Consider the following 25101-nt stretch of genomic DNA (forward strand, 5'->3'; position numbering starts at 1 on the left):
TCATTTAAGAGACAGAAAGAGAAGAGATTTATTCATGCAGTGCTTTATAGTTACCCTTATAATTCCGCCAACGGGTGCTCTGTCATTTCATTTCAGCCTGAAGGCCCCCCTTCAGGACTTGTTAGGGCAGGTCTACTGAATTCGCTCAGTCTGTGTTTGGGCCTTTCCTGCTATCAGAATTCATTCTTGGTGGACAGTTTTTATCTTTTCAGCACTTTGAGTATGTCATTCTGGTTTCTGGTCTCCCTTGTTTCTGATAAGAACTTAGCTGTTAAACTTACTGTTCCCTTGTCCTTGCTGAGTCCATTTTCTTTTGATGCCTTCAGGATTTTTCTCTTTGCCTGTCAACAGTTTAACTGTGATTTATTGAGTAGCTTTGATCTGCAGGTTTATGTTTTCACAAAATTTGTAAGTTTTCTGCCATCTTTTTTTTTTTTTTTTTCCTCCTCCTCCCCTTTCTCTCTTGCCCTCCTGGGACTCTAATTACATAGATGTTGGTACACTTGATGTTGTGTCCTAGGTCATAGGTCTCTGAGTCACTGTTCTTTTTTCTTCTTTTTACGCCCTGTTCTTCGGAATGAATAATTTCACTTGATATTTCTTCAAGTGAACTGCTTCGTTCTTCTGCCATCTCACATCAGCTGCTGAGCCTGTTAGAGAATTCTTTCTCTTTGTTACTGTACTTTACAACCCTAGAAATTCCGTTTAACTTTTTAAAGTAGGCTCCGTATCCACCGTGGGGCTTGAACTCATGACACTGGGATCAAGAGTCAGATGCTGTACCCATTGAGTCAGCCAGGTGTCCCTCGCCCCCTCCCCCATTTAACTTGTTAATGTTTTTATTTTTACATTCAGATTCCATAGCTGTGAAGTCATTGTCATCATGTTTTCCTTTCGTTCTTTAAACACGGTTTTAAAATATTGTTTGAACAGTGGTTTATTGAAGTCTTTGATAAATCCAGCATGTGTCCCCTTAGTGTTGGTTTCTGTCAGCTGCTTTTGTCCCTTCTGTATAGTTCACACTTTCTTGTTTCTTTGCAATTCTTTTACTTTTTGGTTAAAACCTGGACTTCTGGGTGATACTTTATAATGACTTTGGATTCTGATATTTTTCCCTTGAGGTTTTTTTTTTGTTTGTTTGTTTTTGGTTTTTTAAGTAACTTGTATGTGCTTCATCTGTAGAATCCATCTCCCCTGCGGGGAACGGCCACTGATGTCTTTGTTCAGGTTTTTGATTTGTCTCCCTCCCCCTCCTTTTTTTAGCCTGGCTTCTTGAGTGTCACCCCCATCCGTGTACTTTTGCGGTCAGCCGATGACTTGGGCAGAGGTTGTGCTCAAACGCTTTGGGCTTCTAAGGTTTCTACCTTCTACCTTGGATTCTGAGTATAGGTTTGGAGACCACGTTCAGCGATCAGGCTGTTCTCGTGTCCGCCTCAGCTTTACGTGGCCCTGGGTGCTCAGGTCTCCCATGGAGACTCTCGTGGAGTTTGCCTGTCAGCCGTGGATGTGTGGAGAGCCTTCTGTGACAGCTTCATTTCCAGGATCGTTCCATTACCCTTCTGGCTGGTCTTCCTCTCCCCTTGCCCCGGTCAGGATCGCAACCACAGACTGGCTGAGTTGTGCGTTTGTTCTCCTTGTTTGTTTCCCGCTGAGTTCACTGCCAGGCATGAGGTTTCACCTTACATCCTAAAGTAAGTCTTTCCTTCCTGGCCACAAAGGTGATCAACCCTGGCCTTTTCAAACTTGTGCGCTGAGCTGGAGTAGATGGTACAGCCCAAGACGGGAAATCTGCAGACTCCCGCCCTTGTTGCCTGAAGTTCTAGCAGTCTTTCACAAACAAACATTTCCTCCTCTTTTTTTAATGTTTATTTATTTATTTTCAGAAAGAGAGAGCATGCACGCAGGCAGGGGAGGGGCAGAGAGAGAGAGAGGGAAGGAGAGAATCCCAAGCAGGCTCTACACTGTCAACCTGACACGGGGCTCGAACTCACAAACCGTAAGATCATGACCTGAGCTGAAATCAAGAGTTGGTTGGATGCTTAACCAGCTGAGCTACCCCAGCGCTTCACAAGTAAACATTTCTCAGTCTATTTGCCTTTGACTTCTCCATCCCTGAAATGGTTGAGGTTTTTTTGTTTGTTTGTTTGTTTTTGGTTGTTGTTGTTTCACAATTTTGTCCAATTCTGTACTTTTTTGGGGGGGGAGAGATTTGCTAACCTCTTCATACCGCCATAGTTGGAAGTCCCCCGAGGGCACGTTACCACAAAAATTATGTAATGTTGACTGTGTGTAGGTATCGTTCAAAGTCCTTTTGCCTGTTAGTAGATTTAATATTAAAGTAGGTACTTAGGAGATATTTGTTGGCTGTTGAATAAACAGATGATCACAAGCAAAGAGAATAGTTGTAGTGTGCCGGGTATCACCTTAGGATTTAGTCCTTTTCTGTGTCTCCTGCTTCCTCACTGGGTCATTTCTGTGGAGTTGGAGCCATTCCAGAAGGGTAGGGGCTCCAGAAGGCCAGAGAACTGAGGTTTTTTGAACGTGGCTGCATGTGTGTAAGTTCCATACGGAAATTGTGGGAGAAAATATCACAAGGCAACAGGAGGGGAAAATCACATGTGGATGACAACAAAACAAGGCAAAAGCAAACCACATTTAAAAGAAATATTTTGGGGGCACCTGGCTTGCTCAGTCGGAGGAGCACACGACTGTTGATCGCAGGTTTGTGAGTTTGAGCCCTGTGTTGGGTACAGAGATGAAAAAAATGTTGGGGCGCCTGGGTGGCTCAGTCGGTTGAGCATCCGACTTCGGCTCAGGTCACGATCTCGGGATCCGTGAGTTCGAGCCCCGCATCGGGCTCTGTGCTGACAGCTCGGAGCCTGGAGCCTGCTTCCGATTCTGTGTCTCCCTCTCTCTCTGCCCCTCCCCTGCTCATGCTCTGTCTCTCTCTGTCTCAAAAATAAATTAAAACATTAAAAAAAAATCTTAAAAAAATAATAAATAAATTCACCGTAGCTGTGATACGAATTCTTCTTCAGGCCCTGGTTTGAGAATGTCACAGTGCCACGTAAGGGCTAAGAGCATGCTCTCTGGAAGCAATAGCCTGTAGTTAATCTCTAGGAACCTCAGTTTTCCCATCTGCAGAGTACTGTTATTACTACAACAATAATAATTACCAGGACATTGTAGAGCTCTAGGTGAAGTCACATACTATTTATCATAAGGCTTCAGCTTTATTAACTCATTTAGTCCTTACAACAACCCAGTACGAGAGACGCTATCACTATTTCTGTTTTACAGAGAGGTGATCTGTCTCAGGTCACAGAGCTGGTAAGGGGTAGACCTGAGATTCAAACAAAGGCAGTTTTCACTTTACTACCATGTAAGACCGTGTCGTGGTGAATGGGGTTGATGACAATAACTCGTTCTCGGGTGTTTCCGAAGATTAAGTGAGATACTACATATCAACACAACAAATGTTCGGCAAATGTTAGTCGCTATACTTGGGGTACCTGGCTGGCTCAGTTGGTAGAATATGGGACCCTTGATTTCAGGGATTGTAGTTCGAGCCCCATGTTGGGTGTAGAGATTAATTAAAAAGGAAATCTTAAAGGAAAATGTTAACTCGCTACGTTAATAGCACGTGTTCTTTGGGTAAAGAACCTTCATTTATTGCTGAGAAAACTCGATTATCACAAATCAGTGTTTCATGGAACTCTTTTTCAGATTTCATCTGCTGCCTGTGGCTACGGATTCACATTGCTGTCCTCTAAAACCAAGGATGTTACGAAAGTCTGGGGCATGGGACTCAACAAAGATTCCCAGCTTGGATTTCACAGGAGCCGCAAGGATACTAGTGAGTGTTCTCACCTTGGCTTCCCTGTGCCGTGATTGGTCTGAGAGAGCTCCCTTTTGTTTTCCAGAACATGATTACATAAGCCAGACTGGGACAACAGAAAAGATAGCGTCTTAAACGGATGTTATTTGAGACCATCTGGACTAGATTATCAGCCTCATTGGGAAGAACACTGAACCTTTAGGCTAAAGAGCATTTGCTGATAAGCAAGGATATTCCTCTTTTTGAGTCTAGTTTATAACTTATCCTTTATCATGGATACGTACGTACGTACAGGAAAAAACAGTATATATGGGGTTTGGTCCTATCTGAGGTTTCAGGCATCCACTGGGGGTCTTGGAATGTATCTCACACGGTTAAGGGGGGGCCGGCTGTACCTTTACCGCCTGGATAAACCTTTTTGTTGTTTCCTTGTTCTCTTAGTCATGTGCCTTTGTTTTGCACAATTTGGATCACTGTATGTTTTCTGCCTTTTCCCACTTAGTTTTATATCGAGAGTCTTTTATAAGTCAGTCCTGAAGTCTCGGCTGTGAGATGCCACATTCCATTTGCTGTGCCCTTTACTGGGAGCACCTAGAGGCACGCACAGACATGGGCCGAGTCCTGTAAAGCATGCCATGTCCTGTGGCCAGCTTCAGTTTCCAACTCAATCCTGATTTGTTTTGAAGCAAATCCCAACATTGTTAATTTCATTAGTAAACATTTCAGTATGTATCTGAAAAATAAATAAATAAAAGACCCTTAAAAAACAGCAAGTGCAGGGGCGCCTGGGTGGCGCAGTCGGTTAAGCGTCCGACTTTAGCCAGGTCACGATCTCGCGGTCCGTGAGTTCGAGCCCCGCGTCGGGCTCTGGGCTGATGGCTCAGAGCCTGGAGCCTGTTTCCAATTCTGTGTCTCCCTCTCTCTCTGCCCCTCCCCCGTTCATGCTCTGTCTCTCTCTGTTCCAAAAAAAATAAATAAACGTTGAAAAAAAAATTAAAAAAAAAAAAAACAGCAAGTGCATAAAAATAATGAACAACACAATCCCTTCATATTATCAAATATCCAGTCAGTGTTCAAGCGGTCAGTTGTCTCATCAATGTCGGTAGATTTTTATTTCAGTTTTTAAACATTTGTTTGAATCAGTATCCAGATAAGGTCCCGGCATTGCAATCAGTTGATAAGACCAATGTACGCATGTATGTACAGATTTATTTATTTAAGTAGACTCCACACCAGCGTGGGGCTGGAACTCAGGGGACACCAAGAGTCACAGGCTGTCCCGACTCAGCCAGCCAGGCGCCCCCCCGTTGATAAGACTTCTTTTAAGTCTATTTTAATCTTTTTTTCCTTGAAGCTTATTGGCCGAAGAAATGACTTTGGCAACGAAGTCATCCAGCTTTATTTGTGAAACAAAGAAACGAGGGGCGCCTGGCTGGCTCAGTCGGTTGGGCAGAGACTATGTAAAAATAAAATCTTTAAAAAATAAAAACAAAAAGAAGAGAAATCACATTGGTTACCCTATAGAATTCTCCAGTCTGGAGTTTGCTGAATGTATCCCTGTGGTGCCATTTAACACGATCCTCTGTCCTCTGTATTTCCTGTCAATTGATGGCTGCATTTAGAGCTGGACCCACCCACTGACCCTCCAACCCTTCCCTCTTTCCTTCCTTCCTTCCTTCCCTCCCTCCCCTCTTTTTTAGAGCCAGATTCCTTTTAAATGTTAGGTAATTACTGCTTCCCAGGCCCTTCGGGCTCTATGCAGATAGTAATGGGGTATGTGAGTCACTCTTTAGTATTTGGAAGCACCACATATTTTCAGCTAATAAGGCTGCGTCTGCTGACAGCATTGCCCAGTTTCTTTTGATTTTGCCTCGAATGACATCATCTCATAGTGATAAAGCAGTTACTCCATGCTGATCGAAAGGTCTCTCTGAATATTCTATCAGTCACTGATGAATACAAATGAGCAAGTGTGCTCTTGTGACCGTAACAGTGCCATTGTTTCGGTAGAGTCTTTTTAAACACGGGGTCCATAGGAGAAACCACGGGAGTTGTTAGTGACAAGTTGAGAACTGGTACTCGCAGACCTTAACCTCAGTCAACATTACAGATGTTAAAATGAGAAGCTCTTTGTTTAAAACCTGTAAGGGGAATTCCCCACGTAGGCCGTTCTGGCTTCTCCTGCAGGATTGTAAAGAACATTAGGGTTCTTCTGTAGAGTGACTTCTAAAAAACGTTCTCCCTTACTTGCTTATTTAAAATTCACATTTTCCTAAAAAAAAAAAAAAAAAAGATGATAAAATTAAATTAAATGAGAAATTCCTAATTAGTTAATTAATTAATTAACTAAAGCCCTACACCCAACATGGGGCTCGAACTCACAATCCCTGAGATCAAGTCGCACGCACTACCGATTGAACCGGCCAGCTGCCCCTAAAAAATTTTTTTTTTGACTAGAGAGCGTATTCGTGTACCTTTAGAATCCCAACAGTGGGTAGAATGTATGGTGAAAAGGCTGCTCTCTGCCTCTGCCCTCCTAGCCACGCCACGCGGTTTTTCCCCGGGAAGACAACCTGTGTCCACAGCTTCCAGCGTCTCCTTCTAGAGGGATTTAGCGCATAGGCACGCGGATGCCTCTACGCGCTCTCTCCGCCTCCTTCTAGCGTAAGCAGCTTTAACGGAAGCGGTGTCGTCCAGTATATGTTGCTGTTTTTTCCTTCCTGAGAAATGGTAGTGGGTATGACAGGAGCAAAGTGCTTTCCTTTCTTGGGGCGCAAGCGGTGCTCGCTGACGCGGGGAGGCTGATTAGACTCTGATTTTCAGCCGCCCGATGCGTCCTGGAGGGTGTCGTGGGTCCAGAAGTGGGGACTGGGCCTCTGGGCTTCGCTCTGCCCCTCGCCTGCGTGCCTTGAGTCGCCGCTCTGATCTCTGGCCGCGGGGCAGTGTGGTGTGGGGGGTGATGTCTAACGGCCGAAGCGCTGTGCCTCTCCGCCAGCGTGACGTGCTGTGACGCTGGCCGTCCTCGTTTCAGCCAGGGGATACGAGTATGTGCTGGAGCCCTCGCCTGTGCCGCTGCCTCTGGACAGACCCCAGGACACGCAGGTGCTGCAGGTCTCGTGCGGCAGAGCCCATTCCCTCATCCTCACAGACCGCGAAGGAGGTGAACCGGCCTGCTCCGGGTTCCCGGGGGAGTGGGGGAGCCGCGCGGTTGCCCTTGGGTGCACAGTGGCGCGTTTGCTTGAACCGCACCTCATCAGTGAGGCTGTTGGCCCTTCCCCGGCGAATCGGTAGGATGACTCAGGGTCACCACGTTGGGCAGACTCTGCTGGCTCTTTTGTGTTCTCTCCTCTCTGCGAGTCTTCGAGAACCTTAGGGATTTGGAAATGTGACCGCGCATACCGCAGTCCCCGAGCTGGGCTGTGTGGGCGTGTGTGCGCGTGCGTGTGTGGAGACGGCTCTTTCTCTTGTGCTGAGAGAAGCCCGTTGGGCTAATACTTGTTTCATTTGGTGGGCTTCCGGAGTCCAGATAACACCGACTTTCTCCAGAAGACCGGTGGTGTCTACGGAAAGGCCAACTGGACTAGATTTTTCCAATTTCACTTTCTGGCTAAGCATGCTTTGCGGGAAAAGGCAACGGTGGCGTTCAGGAACTCTTTCAAGAGTAGCTTTGACGTGGAGGGCAACCTAGTGACAGGTACAGGGAGTGGGGGTGTTGGGGCCTTCCCCAGGATGGGCTGGCCTCAAAACGTGGAGTTCTCGAGAGGTGGGACGAGGGCCTGGAGGGGAAGGCAGAAGGAACAGTCACGGTGGCCCAGGCTGTGGGTGCGGGGCTAGACCCCCATACACCTGTGGGTGTGCCTGCCGGGCTGGGGTTGTCAGAGAAGGAGGTCAGGAGGCAGTGAGGATGAGCGGTTGGACTAAGACCGCTTCCGAGACCGCCTTGCAGTCCTGACGTGCAGGGATCCCGTGAACCCGCAGAATGGTTTTAATCGGTGGTGGTATTCTTCAGTCTTCAGCATGGGAAACAATTCTTACGGGCAGTGTGGAAGAAACGTGGTCGAAGATGAAATTTACAGGTGAGTTCCCCAAAGGACTGCCCTTCCCCGAGTTGCGTTAAGCATTTAACGTTTCTCGTGTGGTTACTAAGTGATGGACCCATGGAGCAGAGAACTGCAGGCTTCCTGATGCCTGAGAGGGGCAGTGAGAAGTCACTGGAAAGCTGTGCCATTGTTCCGTTGTGGGTTGAGCTCCGTACATTAGCTTGGTGGAAGGGAGGGCGGACTAGCGTTGATTGTGGTGTGTAGAACTTATTTCCAGTTAGGTTTTTTTTTTAAGTTTATTTATTAAAATTTTTTTTCAATGTTTATTTTTGAGAGAGAGAGAGAGAGAGAGAGAGAGAGAGAGAGACAGAGAGACAGTATGAGTGGGGGAGGGGCAGAGAGAGAGGGAGCCACAGAATCCGAAAGCAGTCTCCAGGCTCTGAGAGGTCAGCACAGAGCCCCACGCGGGGCTCACACCCACGAACCATGAGATCATGACCTGAGCTGAAGTTGGATGCTCAACCAAGCCACCCAGGCGCCCCAGTTTATTTATTTATTTTGAGAGAGAGAGTGACAAGTAGGGAAGAAGGGTAGAGGGAGACAATCCCAAGTAGCCTCTACACTCCGCGCAGAGCCTGATGTGGGGCTTGAACTCACAAACTGTGAGATCATGACCTGAGCCAAAATCAAGAGCCGGATGCTCAACTGACTGAGCCTCCCAGGTGCCCCTCCAATTAGTTTTTTATTTTTACCAAATTAATTAATTAAAATTCCTCTCTGTTCCATTATTTATGTGTTTATATATATATACATAATATATATAATGTATATATAATATATAAAATATGTATGTAATATATAAAATATATAATATATAATATAAAATATATATATAACACATAAACTTTTTTAAATGTTGCTTATTTTTTAGAGAGCATGAGCAGAGTAGAGGCAGAGAGAGACAGGGGAACCGAGGATTCAAAGTGGGCTCCCTGCTGACTGCAGCAAGCCCAATGTGGTCTCAGACCCACGAACTGTGAGATCATGACCTGAGCCGAAGTCGGACGCTCAACCAACTGAGCCACCCAGGAGCCCCTTGTTTGTTTTAGTCTTTAAAAGATTTCCCCTCTCCTTCCTCACATTATACTGTTGGGTCTAAATAGCAGTCTCATCTCTGACATCGTATTAAAATTGCCAAAGGGGGGACCCCTGGCTGGCTCAGTCAGTAGACTGTGTGACTCTTGATCGCAGGGTCGTGAGTTCCAGGCCCACATTGGGTGTGGAACCTACGTAAAATCACCGAAGGGATGTTGTTTTGTTTTGTTTTACTTTCATGCTTAGGCCTACCCCTGCCTTATATTTGACCTTGAGAATTTCCCTAATAGTTACTGTGTGCCTGTGGGGGGCTGCCATCAGGGGTGACAAGAGGGGGCAGGACCACACAGTGCTTGCCGTGACCATATCTCTTGTTTCTCCCCAAATTGCTTCTGGCTGCAGCGAAAGTCACAGAGTCACTAGACTGCAGGACTTCGAAGGTCAGGTGGTTCAGGTAAGGGACACGTGCTGAGAGCCACTCAGCCAGCCCCCGGGGGTGCTTTTGCAGGGGTGAAAGCTGGGTGGGGTGACGGCAACTCGGTTAGGGCAGTTTTCTGAATTGGTGAATTATTCTAGTAAAAAGTCTTGGCTGCCTCCTGTAGGTCAGGAGAGTGTTGATTTACACTAGGTTATGGGGGTACAGAGTGTAATAAGGTTTGGGGGTAACCCTCTAGGGGGCAGAGACAAGCGAGGCTAGCTGTGTCACAGTGTCCCACAGCGCTGTGTGTGTGTCCCAGGCTGGCTGCATCTGGCCCACCGTTTTATTTCCATCCCTGGTGCAGTGCCTGGCACGTGGTAAGTACTTATGAAAAATCCTTAGATACATAAGCGGGTGCGTACACGAAGGGCTCTGAGCGCAGGAGGTCTGTTAAGTCTGCCAGGGGTGGAGTGGGAGGGAGAGCAGGTTTATCAGATAGACCGGGGCTGGGTGGTAGGAAAGGTTTCATGGCAGAAGGAGGTGCAGCCTGAAGGCTCGGAAGGGTAGATGGGGAGCTAGAGCCAAAGAGAAGGGGGGAAAGAAAGGCTTACGGAGAAGGGAGAGGTTCCCCAGGGGTGGGGCGGAGGGGAGGGTCTCCTCGGCACGTCCGGCACTTGGCTGTAGCAGGAGCAGTTTCGGGGAGCGGGACGCAAACGCCAGGCTGAGGCGGACTGGGGATGAGTAAGGTGCGGAGGCCCAGCGGGGCAGCCTGCCGGACCCGGCCGTGTCGCTCGCTGCTGTAGGGCACGTGGCGAGCTGTGGGTCCGTCCCCCGGGATCCTGCGCCTCCGTGGATTTCTTCTCGTCAGCCTCCTCTCTGTTTGTCCGGTAGGTCGTCTGTGGCCAGGACCATAGCCTGTTCCTAACAGATAAAGGAGAGGTGTACTCGTGTGGCTGGGGTGCCGACGGGCAAACAGGTGGGTGACCCACCCCCACCCCGGGGTGGCGCCCCGGGGGCTGTGGGCTGTGGGGCTCTCGTGGGCCAGAACCCCCCTTCCTTAGACTCTCCTGTCTCCTTCCCCTCACCCCCGGCTCCCACGGCGAACAACCCATGAAGGGTTGGGGACAGGGTTACGGCCGCTGCTCAACAAATAGCTGCACAAATGCCACCTAAAGGGAGCCCGGTTTTAACTGTTTTGAGGAGAATGTGATTAAGGGCGGGAGGCATTGACCCTGCTTATCTAATCCTTTTCTTGTTTTGGTATTTGTCTGAAGGGAGGGCCTTCACATTTAAGAGTTACTTCTTTTTTGTGTGTGCTTTGATTTTCAAATTTAAGACTTCGGTGTTGTGTAAGTCCTCCATCATCCTACCACTGCGTCAAATCACCTTTGTTCACTGTTTTGTGTTTTCTTCCAGTTATTGTTCACGCGTGTACATCTCTTACATCATAATAATACCATAGGTGTGATTTTATGTGCTCGTCTTATTTAAATTTTTTTTTAATGTTTATTTATTTTTGAGAGAGAGAGAGAGAGAGACAGAGCGTGAGCAGGGGAGGGGCAGAGAGAGAGGGAGACACAGAATTGGAAGCAGGCTCCAAGCTCCGAGCTGTCAGCACAGAGCCCAGCGCGGGGCCCAAACCCACAGACTGTGAGATTATGACCCGAGCTGAAGTCAGATGCCCAACCGACTGAGCCACCCTGGTGCCCTTTTTTATTTTTATTTTTTGAGAGAGAGAGAGAGAGCGTGCGCGCGCACTTGAGCACGAGTGGGGGAGGGGCAGAGGGAGAGAGAATCTTAAGCAGGTTCCATGCTGAGCCCCAATGTGGGACTCAATCCCATGACTCTGGGATCATGACCTGAGCCAAAATCAGGAGTCAGACCTCCCAGGCACCCTGCAGTACAGTATTATTAACTGTAGTTGTCATGCTGTACATTACATCCCCAGGACTTACTTATTTTATAACTGGAAGTTTCTACCTTTACCCACTTTGCTCACACCCCACCCCCACCTCTGGCAACCACCAGTCTGTTCTCTTGGATCTATGAGCTTGTTTGTCTGCCTTTCCTTCACCATTTCTTTCTCTTTCATTCATTCATTCCACATATATATGAGACCATACAGTATTTGTCTTTCTCTGTTTGACTTATTTCACTTAGGATAACGCTGTCAGAGTCCATCCATGTTGTTGCAAATGGCAAGATTTCATTATTTTTTCTGGCTGAGTAATATTCCATTGTACCTGTATACCGTAGTTTCTTTACGTGATCCATTATTTTTGACAAGAATGCTATGACCATTCAGTGAGGGAAAGAAAAGTCTTTCACAAATGGTGCTGGGACAACTGGTTACATACATGCCAAAGAACGAACCTGAACCTCTGCCTTACACCATCTATAAAAATGAACTCAAAATGGGGCACCTGGGTGGCTCAGTCGGTTAAGCATCTGACTTTGGTTCAGGTCATGGTCTTGTGGTTCGTGAATTCGAGCCCTGCATCGGGCTCTGTGCTGACAGTGTGGAACTTGCTTGGGGTCCTCTCTCTCCCTCTCTGTCCCTTTCTCTCCCTCTCTCTCCGCCCCTCCCCCACTCGTGTGTGCACGCATGCGTACTCTCTCAAAATAATAAATAAACTTGAACTCAAAATGGATCAAAGTCCACTTAAGAGCTAACACTGTAAAACTTTTAGAAGAAAATGTGGGTATAATCTTTGTGACCTCAGATTAGGCAGCAATTTCTTAAATATGACCCCCGAAGCATAAGCAAAAAAGGAAAAATAGGTAAATTGGGCTTACAAAAATGAAAAAGTTTTATGCCTCAAAGGATGCTACCAAGAAAGTGAAAACATAACCCACGGAATGGGAAGGAATACTCGTAAGTTGTATATTTGATAAGGGTCTAGGACCAGGATATATAAAGAGCTCTTACAACCCAATAGCAAGATAAAACAACCTAATTCAAAAATGGCAAAAGATAGTGTACCTGGGTGGCTCAGTTGGTTAAGCGTCTGGCCCTTGATTTCAGCTCAGGTCGTGGTCTCATGGTTTGTGGGTCTGAGCCCCGTGTTGAGTGCAAGAGCCTGCTTGGGATTCTGTCTTCCTGTCTCTCTGCCTCCCCCCTGCTCTTTCCCAAAAATACATAAATAAAAAAAAAAAAAAAGTGGCAAAAGTTTTGTGAAGGCATTTCTCCAAAGATCTACAAATGGCCAATGAACATGTGGAACAGATCCTCCCTAATTAGTCATTAGGGGAATGCAAATTGGTATCACAATGAGATACCACTTCACATCTATTAGGATGGTTACTATTTAAAAAACCCAGAGGATAACAAGCGTTGGCAAGGCTTAGGAGAAATTGGCACCCTCAGACATTGTTGGGGGGATTGTCAAATGGTGCAGCTGCAGTGGAAGACAGTTTGGCTGGTGCTCAGAGAGTTGAGCATAGAATTACCATCTGACCCAGCAGTCCCACCCCTAGCCGGGGACCCACGGGAAATGAAAACATTTGTCTACACAAAAACTTGTGCACAAATGTTCACAGCAACATTCCTTATGACAGCCAAAAAGTAGAAACAGCCCAAATGTCCATCAGCTGTTGAATGGATAAACGGCGCACATTCATTTTATTTAAAGGGGGGGGGGGTGTCAAAAGATAAACAAATTAAAAAAAAAAAAAAGCCAACACCCCAGGGAAAAATTCCAGCAGTGGAAGAAGTAAGCACAGCCTCATTTATCTCTGTCCACGGCCCATCCCCGAATGCCTGCTCTCCTCACGTCCGTCCCATAGCAGGTGTCATTTACACAAATACCCTTGCCAGTCGTGTGCTGTACGGACTGCCTAGCGCCCTGTGGAAGCACTTCCAGGGCATCGAACTCAGAGTCGCACACTTGGACTTCAGATCCCCCTAAACCCGGATTCGCACACGCCCTTCACCCGCTCAGCTGCACGGGGAATCCCGGGGACGGTGCAGGGAAGGATTGGAGACGAATTGCGTTGGGCCTTTTCCAGACCAGACCAAACCAAAGTCAAGCTAACCCAACCAAGCCCCGAAATGCAGTATATCCATACAATGGAATATCATTCAGCCCTAAAAAGGAACGAAGCCCTAATGCACGCTACAACGTGGATGAACCTTGAAAACATGCTGTTAAGTGCAAGAAGGCAGACACAGAAGCTCACATGTTGTGGGATTCCATTGATATGAAGTGCCCAGAAGAGGCAAATCCATGGAGACAGAAAGTAGAGTGGCTTCCAGGGCTGAGGGTGAGGTGGGAAGTGAGGAATGACTGCTTAACGGGGAGGGGATTTCTTTCTGGGTGACGAAAATGTCCTTAAATTCATTAAAGGTGACGGTGGCACAACATCGTGAATGTACTAAAAACTACTGAATTGTACACTTCAGAAGAGTGGAAGTGATGAATTTGTGTCATGTGAACCTTACTTACCTCAATAAAAAACAACAGGTGGGGCGTCTGGCTGGCTCGGTGGAACATACAACTTCTGGCTTCAGGGTTGTGAGTTCGAGCCTCCTGTCGGGTGTAGAGATTACTTAAAAATCTTTAAAAAAAATACAAAAAATAAAATAGCGATAGGCAACATAAATGTAAATTATAAAACGTGATAATAAAATCAACCCTTGTGAGAGTACTACCCAATTAAAGACGTAGACTTTTGAGACCTATTTCAGGGGCGCCTGGGTGGCTCAGTCGGCTAAGCGTCCGACTCTTTTTTTTTTTTTTTTTTTAATTTTTTTTTTCAACATTTATTTATTTTTGGGACAGAGAGAGACAGAGCATGAATGGGGGAGGGGCAGAGAGAGAGGGAGACACAGAATCGGAAACAGGCTCCAGGCTCCGAGCCATCAGCCCAGAGCCTGACGCGGGGCTCGAACTCACGGACCGCGAGATCGTGACCTGGCTGAAGTCGGACGCTAAACCGACTGCACCACCCAGGCGCCCCGCGTCCGACTCTTGATCTCAGCTCAGGTCATGCTTTCATGGTTAATGGGTTCGAGCCCTGCATCGGGCTCTGTGCTGGCAGTGCAGAGCCTGCATGGGATTCTCTCTCTCTCCCTCTCTTTCTGCCCCTCCCTGGCTCGCTCACTGTCTCTCAAAATGAATAAGCTAAACTTAAAAAAAAAAAGAATGAAAAAAAGAAAGATTTTTATTTTTAAGTAATCCCCACACCCAGCGTGGGGCTCGAGCTCACAACCCCGAGATCAAGAGTCACACGCTCCACTGACCGAGCCAGGTAGAGCCCCAGGTGGCCACTTTTAATTTTTGTTTTGTTTGATGGAAGCTGTCCTAATGGATGTGAATTGATAACTCATGGTTCTGATCTGCATTTCCTTAGCGTTCAGTGATGTTGATCATCATTTTCTGGGCTTATCAGCCATTTCCATGTCTTCTTTGGAGAAACGTGTGTTCCAGTCCTTTTGCCCAGTTTTTAATTGGGTTGTTTGGGGTTTTGGGTTTTGTTTTCTTTGTTTGTTTGTTGGTGGTGGTGTAGAGTTTTAGGAGTTGTCTCTATGTTCTGGATATTGATCCCTTATCAGATATATGATTTGCAAATGTTTTCTGCCATTCCGTGGGTTGCCTTCTTACCCTGTTGATAGTGAGTCCGGTTTGTCTGTTTTTTGTTGCCTGTCCCTTTGGGGTCATTTCCAAGCAGTCGTTGTCAAACTCGGTGTCGTTAAGCTCTCGCTCTTTGTGTTTCTCCTAAGAGCTTTATGGTTTTCGCTCTTGTGTGTAGGTCTTTGATCCATTTGGAGTTAACTTTTGTACGTGGTGTTAGGTAGGCGCCCCACTTCATTCCTGTGCAGGTGGATATCCAGTTTCCGTAGCACCATTTGTTGAAAAGACTACCCTTTCCCCATCGGTCTTGGGACTCTTGTCAAAAATCACATGATCATAAATGCAAAGGCTTATTCCCGGGCTATCTGTTCTATTCCGTTGGTTTATATGTCTGTCTTTTATGCCACTGCCACCCTGTTTGGACTGTTGCAGCTTTGACCTCAGGAAGTGTGAGTCGTCCCAAGATCACTTGGCTATTTAGGGTCCTTTGAGATTTCATATGAATAATAGGATAAATATTTCTGTAAAAAGCATTATTGGGATTTTGTTAGAGATTGCACTGAGTCTATAGATCACTTTGAATAGTAATGATGTCCTAACAGTATTAGATGTTAGCCCATGAACATAAGATGTCTTTTTTTTTTTTTTAACGTTTATTTATTTTTGAGACAGAGAGAGACAGAGTATGAACGGGGGAGGATCAGAGAGAGGGAGACACAGAATCTGAAACAGGCTCCAGGCTCTAAGCTGTCAGCACAGAGCCCGACGCGGGGCTCGAACTCACCGACTGCAAGATCATGACCTGAGCCGAATTCGGCCACTTAACCGACTGAGCCACCCAGGCTCCCCCATAAGATGTCTTTTCACATATTTATGCCTTCTTTAATTTCTGTCAGCAGTATTTCATGGTTTTCCTTGTACACGTCTTTGACATCGCTGTTTGAGTTAATTCCTGAGTATTTATTCTTCTGGATGCTACTGTAAATAGAATTGTCTTCTTTAATTATTTTTTCTTTTTTTAAAAAATATTTGTTTGAGAGAGAGAACGAGAATGCACATGTGTGCACGTGCACAAGTGGGAGAGGGGCAGAGAGAGGAGAGAGAGAATCCCAGGTGCTGACTGTGCGGCTCAATCCTGTGACCCCAGGATCATGACCTGAGCCGAAATCAAGAGTCAGAGGCGTAACCAACTGACCCACCCCGGTGCCCGTTAATTTTGTTTTTTGGATTGCTCATTGTTAGTGTTGAGAAAGGCAGTTGATTTCTTTGTGTTGATTTTGTATTCTGCTTCTTTGCTGAATGCAGTCCATTTTTATAGCTGGATGACATCCTACCACGGAATGTACCTCCATTTATTCAGTTTCGTGTTGATGGATGTTTGGATGGTTTACAACTTTTTGTTACATGTCAAGCAGTGCTTCCAGGGCCGTCTGTCTGTCTCCTTGGTCACGTGTTCCACAGCTCTCATCGCTCTCGTGAAGATGCCTTGAGTGGCCGTGGGTTAGAGCTGTTTTCAAACGGTTGTTTTCCAAAATAGTTGTAATAAGTCACCCCCAGCCACACGGTGGTGTTTCACTGCCTCGTCAGGGCTTGGTATCGTCCACTTTGAAGTTTTTCCCTGTCTTGTGGGTGTGACATAGTATTTCAATGAGGTTTCAATTTCGTTTTCCGAAAAACTGCTTGAGAGTGACCACCGTTTTACACATTTATAAGCCAGTCTTATTTTCTCTTCTCTGAAATGTACATGGTGTTCTTTGCTCATTTGTTGACTTATGTGTCTTTTGCCTATTGATTTTTAGGAATTCTTTATCCTCATCTGTATTCTTTGCAGTTCTAGTGTTGTATGTGTTTTCTCCCAGACGGTAGCTTGCCTTTTTGTCCATCTGTTTGGATTTTGAATTTTAACTGTCTTTTTTTTCATTTCTTATTGCTTCCTTTTCAGATGTACCTGGCCATTTTCGATAGCCTCGTATTCCTGCTTTTATTTGCGTAAACATTGCACACAGAGTTATTTTTATTTTTTATATCATAATTCCAGGGTCTGAAACCCGGAGGCCGTCAATTGGTAGTTTGTTGGTTCAGTTTACTGTCTGACTTATAGGGGCATCCTTCCTTATGTGTTTAGTAAGTTTTGACTGTGGGCTCATATTTCATTGAATTGAATTGGTGGAAATTCTCAGGGCCTTAACTGGAGATGCTTTCCTCCAGAGAGGATTCGGATTTGCTTTTACCTGTTGCTAAAGGGTGCTGCCATTCTGATGCTGCTCTGGGTCCCTTTGCGGAAGCCTGGCTTATTTTTATTTTAAAAAATGTTTATTTTTGAGAGAGAGAGGAGGGGGGGACAAGTGGGTGAAGGGCAGAGAGAGAGGGAGACACAGAATCCGAAGCAGGCTCCAGGCCCAAAGCTGTCACTGCAGAGCCCAGAGCAGGGCTGGAACCCACAAACTGTGAGATCATGACCTGAGCCGAAGTCGGACGCTCAGTGGACTGAACTACCCAGGCACCCCTGTGTTTTTGTTTTTGTTTTGTTTTTAAAAAATGTTTATTTACAGAAGCCTGGTTTAAAGCGGGAGTCTGTGCTGTGCATTTTGCCTTGGTCTGCCCAGGGCTTAACGCCATCACAGTGCTGGCACTGATATGCGTCCTGATATCCTCTGGCCAGCCCTGTCTTTTCCTCTGCCATGCCAGTTTGCCAGTTTCGGTTTGCTGTTATTTTGGGGGGCGATGTTGGGGGGTTGAGGTGGGATACCCTCTCGGAGACGTCCTTTATCTTCTCACTAGTCCAGCAGTACATTAGAGACTGCTGGTTGAGAATTCTTTGTGTGTGTTGTCATAGGGTCTTCTGGTCTCACTGTAGTGGTATTCTGTCTCACAGGGGTTTCTCGCGCGAATCAGACTCCGTCTCGAGGGTTTTACGAATAAACAATGACGGTTACGTGTTTATCCTGCACTGAGTGAGCCCGGGGAAGGAAGTTGCAGACAGTGCAGAGGCAGATTCTCGCTTCCGAGCTGATGTTTGTTAAGCGTTCAAAACTGTGCTTGGCGCGCAGTAAGTCTGCGAAAGTGTCCCAAGAGTCAGTAATCGAGAGTAACGCTTCCCCACTGTATTAGGTCTGGGTCACTACAATATCACCAGCGTACCCACCAAGCTGGGCGGAGACCTGGCCGGGGTGCACGTCGTCCAGCTTGCCACCTACGGTGACTGCTGCCTGGCCGTGTCTGCTGAGGGTGGCCTCTTCGGTTGGGGAAACTCCGAGTACCTGCAGCTGGCCTCTGTCACGGACTCCACGCAGGTATGCGGTCGCTTACGGCCGGGCTGGGGGATTTGGAGACGACGAAGCGTTAAGGGTGTTTATAAGAAGTTCTTCAGCAAAGTGTGGCCTTCAGGCTGTGAAGGCCTGGCCCACCTGTAAGACCGCCTCTTCTTGGCCATCTCGTTGGAGTCCGGAAAGAAAGCGTGGGTTCAAAGCCATCGTTATCAACCCTTTGATGCGCTAGTCCTGGTCTAGAGCAGGCTGATAGGTGTGGCCGTGTACCCCGTCTCACGAGGGGTACGAGGCTGTTCATGTCATTCCCGTGGGGTCGCCCTGTGCTTTTTTACTGCAGTGTAACATGAGTGCCCCAAAAGGGTGCAGATCCCGAGTGTGCACCTGGATGAGGACGCCTGTGTCCCCCGCCCCCTCGCCGCAAGCAGTGGGACACTCACAGTACTTCAGAAGCCACTGCCCGTGGCCTCTCCGGTCACCGCGCCCTCCTCCTCACTGAAGGGAGTCACCCGCAGTCAGTACAGTACGGCAGGATTTTAAACGTTAAGGGAAATTGCAAATAAAAACCAAAAGTAGAGCTCCCTGCATGATTAATCTCTATGTATCTCTCACCCGTGTTCAACGATTACCAACCAATGGCCCATTTAAAAAGAAGAAAACAGATATAATTCACCATTTTCAAGTGTAGAATTTGGTGGGTTTTAGCGGAGTCCCAGGTTGTGCAGTGGGCTAATCCCAGAACAGTTTCATTACCTGCCGCACTCCCCCCCCCCCCCCCCCCAAAAGCCCCATGCCCTACTGGCCAGTGTTTGTTGCCATCTGCTCCTCTGCCCTGGATTATTCTGAGTAAATCCCAGGTCTGTGTATATATTTTAAGTTTACTTATTTATTTTTGAGAGCGAGTGCGGCAGAGGGAGACCGAGAATCCCAAGCAGGCTCTGCACCGTCAGCCCAGAGCCCGAGGCGGGGCTCAAACTCCACAAACCATGAGATCGTGAACGGAGGCGAAACCAAGGGTTGGACGCTTAACCGACTGAGCCACCTAGGCTCAGGTCAGACATCATATTTTATCCATAAAAGTCTCCATACATATTTCTAAAAGATAAGGACTGGGGTGCCTGAGTGGCTTAGCCCGTTAAGCGTCTGACTCTCGATTTCGGCTCAGATCATGATCTCGAGGTCGTGAGGTCGAGTGCCGCGTCAGGCTCCGTGCTGGGCGTGGATCCTGCTTGGGATTCTCTCTCTCCCTCTCTGTCTGTGCCTTACTGTCTATCTCTCAAAATAAATAAGTAAACTGAAAAAAAAAAAGATAAGGACTATTTAAAAAACATACTTTATTCCTTAATATCACCAAATTGCTGACAAGGTACAGAGGGTTTTAAATGTATATTGATAAAGAGATCAGCACGGAGAGAAACTAAAAGCCAGTGAAGAAGATGAGGAGAACGCGTTCCCTGGGGTCCGACACAGCGGCTAGAAGCAGTTGCAGGTTTGGTTCTGAGCTTCCTAGTAGCCAAAGCAGAGAAGAAAACGTACCCATGTAAATGATTCTTTGTTTCTATAAGACAAATGCTGTTTTCGGGAAGAGTGTTGCACTTCCTGTTACCGGTCCTGAGAAAAATGGCTCCCGCGGCCTTCCTGTGGGGGACACGTCCGGTGTCGTGGCATTGTTATCGCTGCATATCAGCGATATGTTTAAACCCCAACTTAGTTTAAACCCCAGACTTAGGGGTTTAAAGCAACACGCATTCATTACCTCACAGTTTCTGTGGGTCAGGAATCCAGGGGTGGCTTAGCCGGGTCTTCTGGCCCTGGTCCCCCAAAGGCTGCAGGCATAGTAGGGTTCCGCGGGCGAAAGCCCCGCTTCCAGGACCACCCCGGTGCTTGTCGGCAGGGTGCGGATCCTCGTGGGCTGTTGGACTGGGGCCCCAGTTGCTTGCTGGTGGCTAGCCAGCTACTAACTGTCGGCCAAGGCTCCCTTGGTCCCTGGCTTCTCCGTGTAGCAGCTCCCAACATGGCAGCTGCCTTCATCAGAGGAGGCAAAGGAGAGGGCGAGAGAGTGCCAGTGAGACAGAAGCCAGCGTTTCGCAATTTAGTCTTGGCAGTGGCCTCGCCTTGCTTTCCCCGGTACTCTGCTCGTCGGAAGCCAGTCGGGGGGTCCAGCCCCACACGAGGGCAGGGTTACACTCGGGTGTGCGTGGCGGGGGCGGGGGGCGCGGGTCTTGGAAGCAGCCCACCGCGGCCCCGACTCTAACCGTGGCCCGAGCCTCGTCCTGTCGGTGACGGCAGCGGGGTGTTCCCGGAGGCCCCGTGCCGGCGTGTTTCTCGGTGTGTGCCGAGCGCGTCGTGCCACAGCACGGGCAGGTAGAGACCCTCTGACCGCCTCGCCTCGTCCAGGCAGGCGCTTTCTGGATCAGTGAGGCCGCCTGTTCCTTCTGAGTCAGCTGAGGGGCTGTCAGCCTCCAGCTGTCCGCATCTGAAAGTACCTCCGAAAAGATTCGTGGCCGCCGCCGAAGCACTTCAGGTCTGTCTTTCCGGGGTTCGGCCTCGGTGGAGGCACCAACACCAAGTCCTGCTGGAGAGCTAAGTGGGCAGCACCTCATCCTCTAAACCCCGACCCTCGTGTCGGGTCTGGCCCCCGATTAGTAGAGAAAACACGTGCTGTCAGATGGGAGTGCCCCCAGTTTCCCACGCGAGCCCTTTACACTCCAGCCAGGCCCACCCCTTCTGTAGCAGGGGGCGGGGCTGGGGGAAGGCGCCTCCCGCCCTGGGCCCCGGGTCCTGTCTCCTCCCGCCTTCTCAGGAGCTTTGCTCCATCTACTGGGCCTTCTTCCCCATAGCTTCAACCTCCCCTTCTCCACTGGTCCCTCCCCAGCCGTCCTTACACCTGACCCCCTGTGGCCTTTGTCTGTAGAAGCCCTGTGTGGGTTTCCTGGTGTCCACCCAGTCCTGCCCCCTCCCCCATCTCCACCACCCCCCGCCGTCTCCCCCTCCACTCTCCCATATCTACCCACCCCTGTCCCACCCCCACCCCTCCGCCATCTCTACCCACCCTGCCCCTTCCCCCATCTTTACTCCCCCCCACCCCCCACCCCTTATCTCCACCCACCCTTGCCTCCACTTCTAGGGCCAACTCTCAGAGCCACATTCACTTCTTGTCTCCCTCTCCTCACTCCTCAGTCCATTCCACTTGGCTTCCACCCTTCTCACTTGGCAGAGAGCCTCTCACTGGGCTACCAGGGCCTTCATGTTGCTCACATAATAGCCAAGACTCTGGAGAACATATCCCAGCCTTTATCCATCTTGACCTCGCAGCAGCATTTGACCCTGATCATGAGCTGTTGACTGTCTGTTAAAACACTCCTCCCTGGGCCCCTCTAATGACTCCTAAGTACCCTCCCGACTCCCTCGTCGTTTCTTCTTGGCCTCGTTTTCTGGTGCTCCTCCTGTGCCGGGCTTTACGTGTTGGAGGTCCTCTCCTTGTGTCTGGTCCCTTCAGAGGTCTCACCCGCACCCGTGGCTGCAGTTACCGGCTGTGTGCCAGTGACTCCCCAGCTCACACGTTGGGCCCACACTGTTCTTCAGGGTCTTGCATCTGTGAGCGTCACCTGCCATTTCCACTCGGCCGTCCCTGGGCGCTGTGAGTTGGGTACATCCACCAAAGAATGCAGGCACATCCCCCACATCCCGGTCCTCCACTGGCTCCCACATCCCCTGACATTGCCTCTCTACCCAGAACCCTTGCTGGCTCCCCATTGTGCTCAGGATAGAGACCAGCTCCTTACTGTGGCCTGCGGGCCTGCCGATCTGGCCTCCTTCCTCGCCAGCTCATGCTCCGTACCCCCCTCCCCCATCTGCTCAGCCACTGCGACCTTGTTCAGACTCCCCGAAGGTATCCTGTGCACGTGCCATCTCCACTCCTAGGGATGTCCTCTCTCCCCTTGCCTGGTTAGCTCTGCTCATCCTTCAGGTCACAGGATCAAATGAAGCCTTCCTGGTCCTTCCCTGACCGCTCCTACCCCCAAACTAGATCAGGTTCCCCGACGTTCAGAGACCCTGGACTCTCCTCAGCGCAGATTAATTTCATGTTAATTTTGACCGGCTTCTGCTTTCTCCACCAGACTCCGTTCTGAGAGAGGGCCCGAGTCTCCTGTTCCCTGTCGAATTCTCAGTGCCCAGTTAGATGTTTAGTTTATCCTGGACGTTCAGGAAATATTTGTAGATTGAATGAACAAACCGGGACTTCCGTGCTTTGTCCACAAGACGGAACATTCCCGAGTTTGCCTTCCTAACAGCGTGGTTCTTGCTCTGCTTCAGGTGAACGTGCCCCGGTGCTTGCCCTTCTCAGGAGTGGGCAGGGTGAAGCAGGCCGCGTGCGGTGGCACAGGCTGTGCGGTGTTAAATGGTGAGACCCTCCTACGGCCAGTGGGTTGGGCGGGAGAAGGGTCAGTGTCCGTTGGCGTCACAGCCACAGACCTTAGCCTGAGGGAGGGAGGGAGGGCAGCGTGGCCCTGGGAAGGTCCAGCTAGACTGGGCCCAGTTACTAGAGGGAGAGCTTGACTTGCTGGCAGGAGGTAATAGTCGTGATTCAGATGTGGACAGATCGACAGCGACAGGGCACAGTCACTCTGGCCCGTTACAGCAGACCTCCGGAGGGGCCGAGCTGTGTCTCCCGCTCCCTTAGCCTCGGCCGGAGACTCAGCCCTGCCTTCCCAGCGAGGCTGTGCCAGGAGACAAAGACAGATAGGAGAAGGGCCGTAGGGTCTGGATACCGAGGCCTGTGCCCCTGGGATTAAGTGTCTAGGGTCGCTGATGAGCATTAAAAACTTCTATGACGAAAAGAATCATTTCTAAGACTTGCAGAAATCGGGCCAGAGGTTCTTTGTGTACTTGGCTTGGTCTCCCGATCCGTTTGAAACGTAGAGTGTCAGAGTGGGGAAAACCATCCTTCTGGGCCTCCCCCGTGCTCATGGGGCTTCTGCGTGATTGATGAACTGGGCCCATCCAGGTGACCCTCAAGATGTGGGAAATTTGTATCCTGAGGTGGGCTAGCCGGCTAGACATTCGCCACAAGCAAGAATTAGAAAGAGGAGAAAAGAAACATTATTTTAAGTATCTGTCCGTATGTTCTTGCCAAGCAAGGAGGGGGAAAAAAAAATCCATGTGGACGTAATGTGTCTTGGTGGTACAGTCTGAATTTCTAATGAGGGCGGGCTGCACTTGATTTGACTTACTGACCGTTGTTTTTGCTGTAATGTAGGAGAAGGACATGTTTTTGTCTGGGGCTACGGAATTCTTGGGAAAGGACCAAACCTCGTGGAAACTGCACTTCCAGAAATGATTCCACCCACCCTCTTTGGCCTGACGGAGTTCAACCCAGAAGTCCAAGTCTCCCTCATCCGATGCGGCCTCAGCCACTTTGCCGCCCTTACCAGTAAGTGACCGGGCCCGTGTGGCCCCAAAGACGGGCAGAGCTTAGCTGTCTCCCCAGGCAGTGGGGTGATGTTTCCGCGTGGATAGTTAAAGAGAGCGGCTAATCCAGAGTTGCTTGGCTTGGGGACGTATGATGTGTACCTTCTCTTCATCCCAAAGTTGTGTTTTTGGTTCATTTGGTTTGTGGTCGGGTTAACGTTAAAGTGAGTTCTCTCAAGAGGACCCCAGGCGGTGGTGGGAGAGGGACCGTCGAGCGTGCTGGGGATGCCGGCGGAAACCGGCGGAGGTTTGGCGAGCCCACGGCGGGTAATTAGGAACCGGTCGTGTGGGGTGGCAAGAGGCAGATCTGTCGGTCCTCCTGTGGTTTTGTGGAGGTAAGTGCCCCAGAGGGCTGGCAGAGCGTGACCGAGGGGAGGCGAGACGGGGTTTGCGCACAGGCTTGCCGGACTACGAGGCCGTGAAGCATCCGCTTCCTCTGTGGCCCTCTGGCTTGCGTGCTTCTCTTGAACCACAGCGACTGCTGGTTCAGTTTGCCCACGTTAGTCAAGTAGGAAGACTGAACTGAGAGTTTCGTGTTGTGATTCCCAAGCAGACTCGCGGTTTCTTTGCACTTAGAAGCCCTTTTTCTCGTTTCGCGGTTAGGAGTTGGCTGGTTTGTGTTCTTTTTTTCTTTAAGCATCTGGGCTGGGACGGTGAGTTTGGGTCGTCTTGAGTCACGTGAGTTTTTTGAAGCTCATTTTGCTTTTAGCAAGTAAGCATCGGTGTGGACGGATCCTGGAGGCAGTGCAGATGTGTCTTGCAGGATGTTTTCAGGCCTCTGCGTCTGTGTGCAGAGTCGCCTGCCCGGAAATCCATACGGAGTGTGAGCCTGGGGGCGACTGTTTTCTGTTTGTGGTCGTGCCGTGTGGCCATTGTGGGTCACCTTGAAGTGAATTCCCCGTCTAGATTTCCCCCAAGACCTGGCCACTCTCCACGTGGGGGTCACCGTCCCTAGCAGGGGGGGGCATCGGAGTTTGGGTTTCTGCCCTGCCCCCGGGCCCAGCTGGGAGTCGGCGTTGGGTTTACCCTGAGGTCTGCTAACACATTGGGGGCCCAGACTGACTGGGTCTGTTGAACACATCGCATCTGAGGGCGGAGGACCAAGGAGGATGGTCGGATCAGGGGGATCTGCCAGCTCGGAACAAAAGGATTCTTTATTTAATCAGACCAGATTATTGTCGTCCCGGCTTCTCCGCGGCCTTTCTTCTAGTCCCCGTGACCAAAGCCTTTTCTCTGTGTCACAGAGCACCCCAAACTGGTGTGTACGGAAGTCTAAAGCGAGCGCTGGGCTCTGGGCGGTGCCCTGCTAGGGCTGGGGCTCCGTCGGGCAGGTTGGCATTCCCAGAGCTCCCGTCTGGGTTCTGCCTCCCGGCCGTCCTCCACGGCACCCTGTCTGTCC

General features: G+C 49.2%; 1 protein-coding gene and 1 long non-coding RNA gene across 8 annotated transcripts in view; one reads left to right on the top strand and one right to left on the bottom strand.

The window, feature by feature from the left end:
• Positions 1-25101, top strand: part of RCC1L (RCC1 like) — a 34313-nt gene that overhangs the window by 1707 nt on the left and 7505 nt on the right. For 2 of the 7 annotated variants that reach the window (XM_045048206.1, XM_011290469.3), the window contains exons 2-9: positions 3727-3856; positions 6870-6998; positions 7848-7914; positions 9376-9427; positions 10283-10367; positions 18076-18257; positions 22548-22635; positions 23491-23664. In XM_045048206.1, coding sequence (XP_044904141.1) covers positions 3727-3856; positions 6870-6998; positions 7848-7914; positions 9376-9427; positions 10283-10367; positions 18076-18257; positions 22548-22635; positions 23491-23664 — 907 coding nt within the window. Of the gene's footprint in view, positions 1-3726; positions 3857-6869; positions 6999-7847; positions 7915-9375; positions 9428-9710; positions 9769-10282; positions 10368-18075; positions 18258-18570; positions 18808-22547; positions 22636-23490; positions 23665-25101 lie in introns of those variants that run through there. The other 5 variants (XM_045048207.1, XM_045048210.1, XM_023246383.2 and 2 more) reach the window with 5 other exon arrangements.
• Positions 5223-6870, bottom strand: LOC109495169. Its single transcript, XR_002738831.2, has 2 exons — positions 6313-6870; positions 5223-6110 (listed from the first exon to the last, which is right to left on the bottom strand). It is a non-coding gene; the product is annotated as an uncharacterized LOC109495169 (long non-coding RNA).

The sequence above is a fragment of the Felis catus genome, chromosome E3 (assembly GCF_018350175.1).
Source record: "Felis catus isolate Fca126 chromosome E3, F.catus_Fca126_mat1.0, whole genome shotgun sequence".
NCBI classification, from domain to species: Eukaryota; Metazoa; Chordata; class Mammalia; order Carnivora; family Felidae; genus Felis; species Felis catus.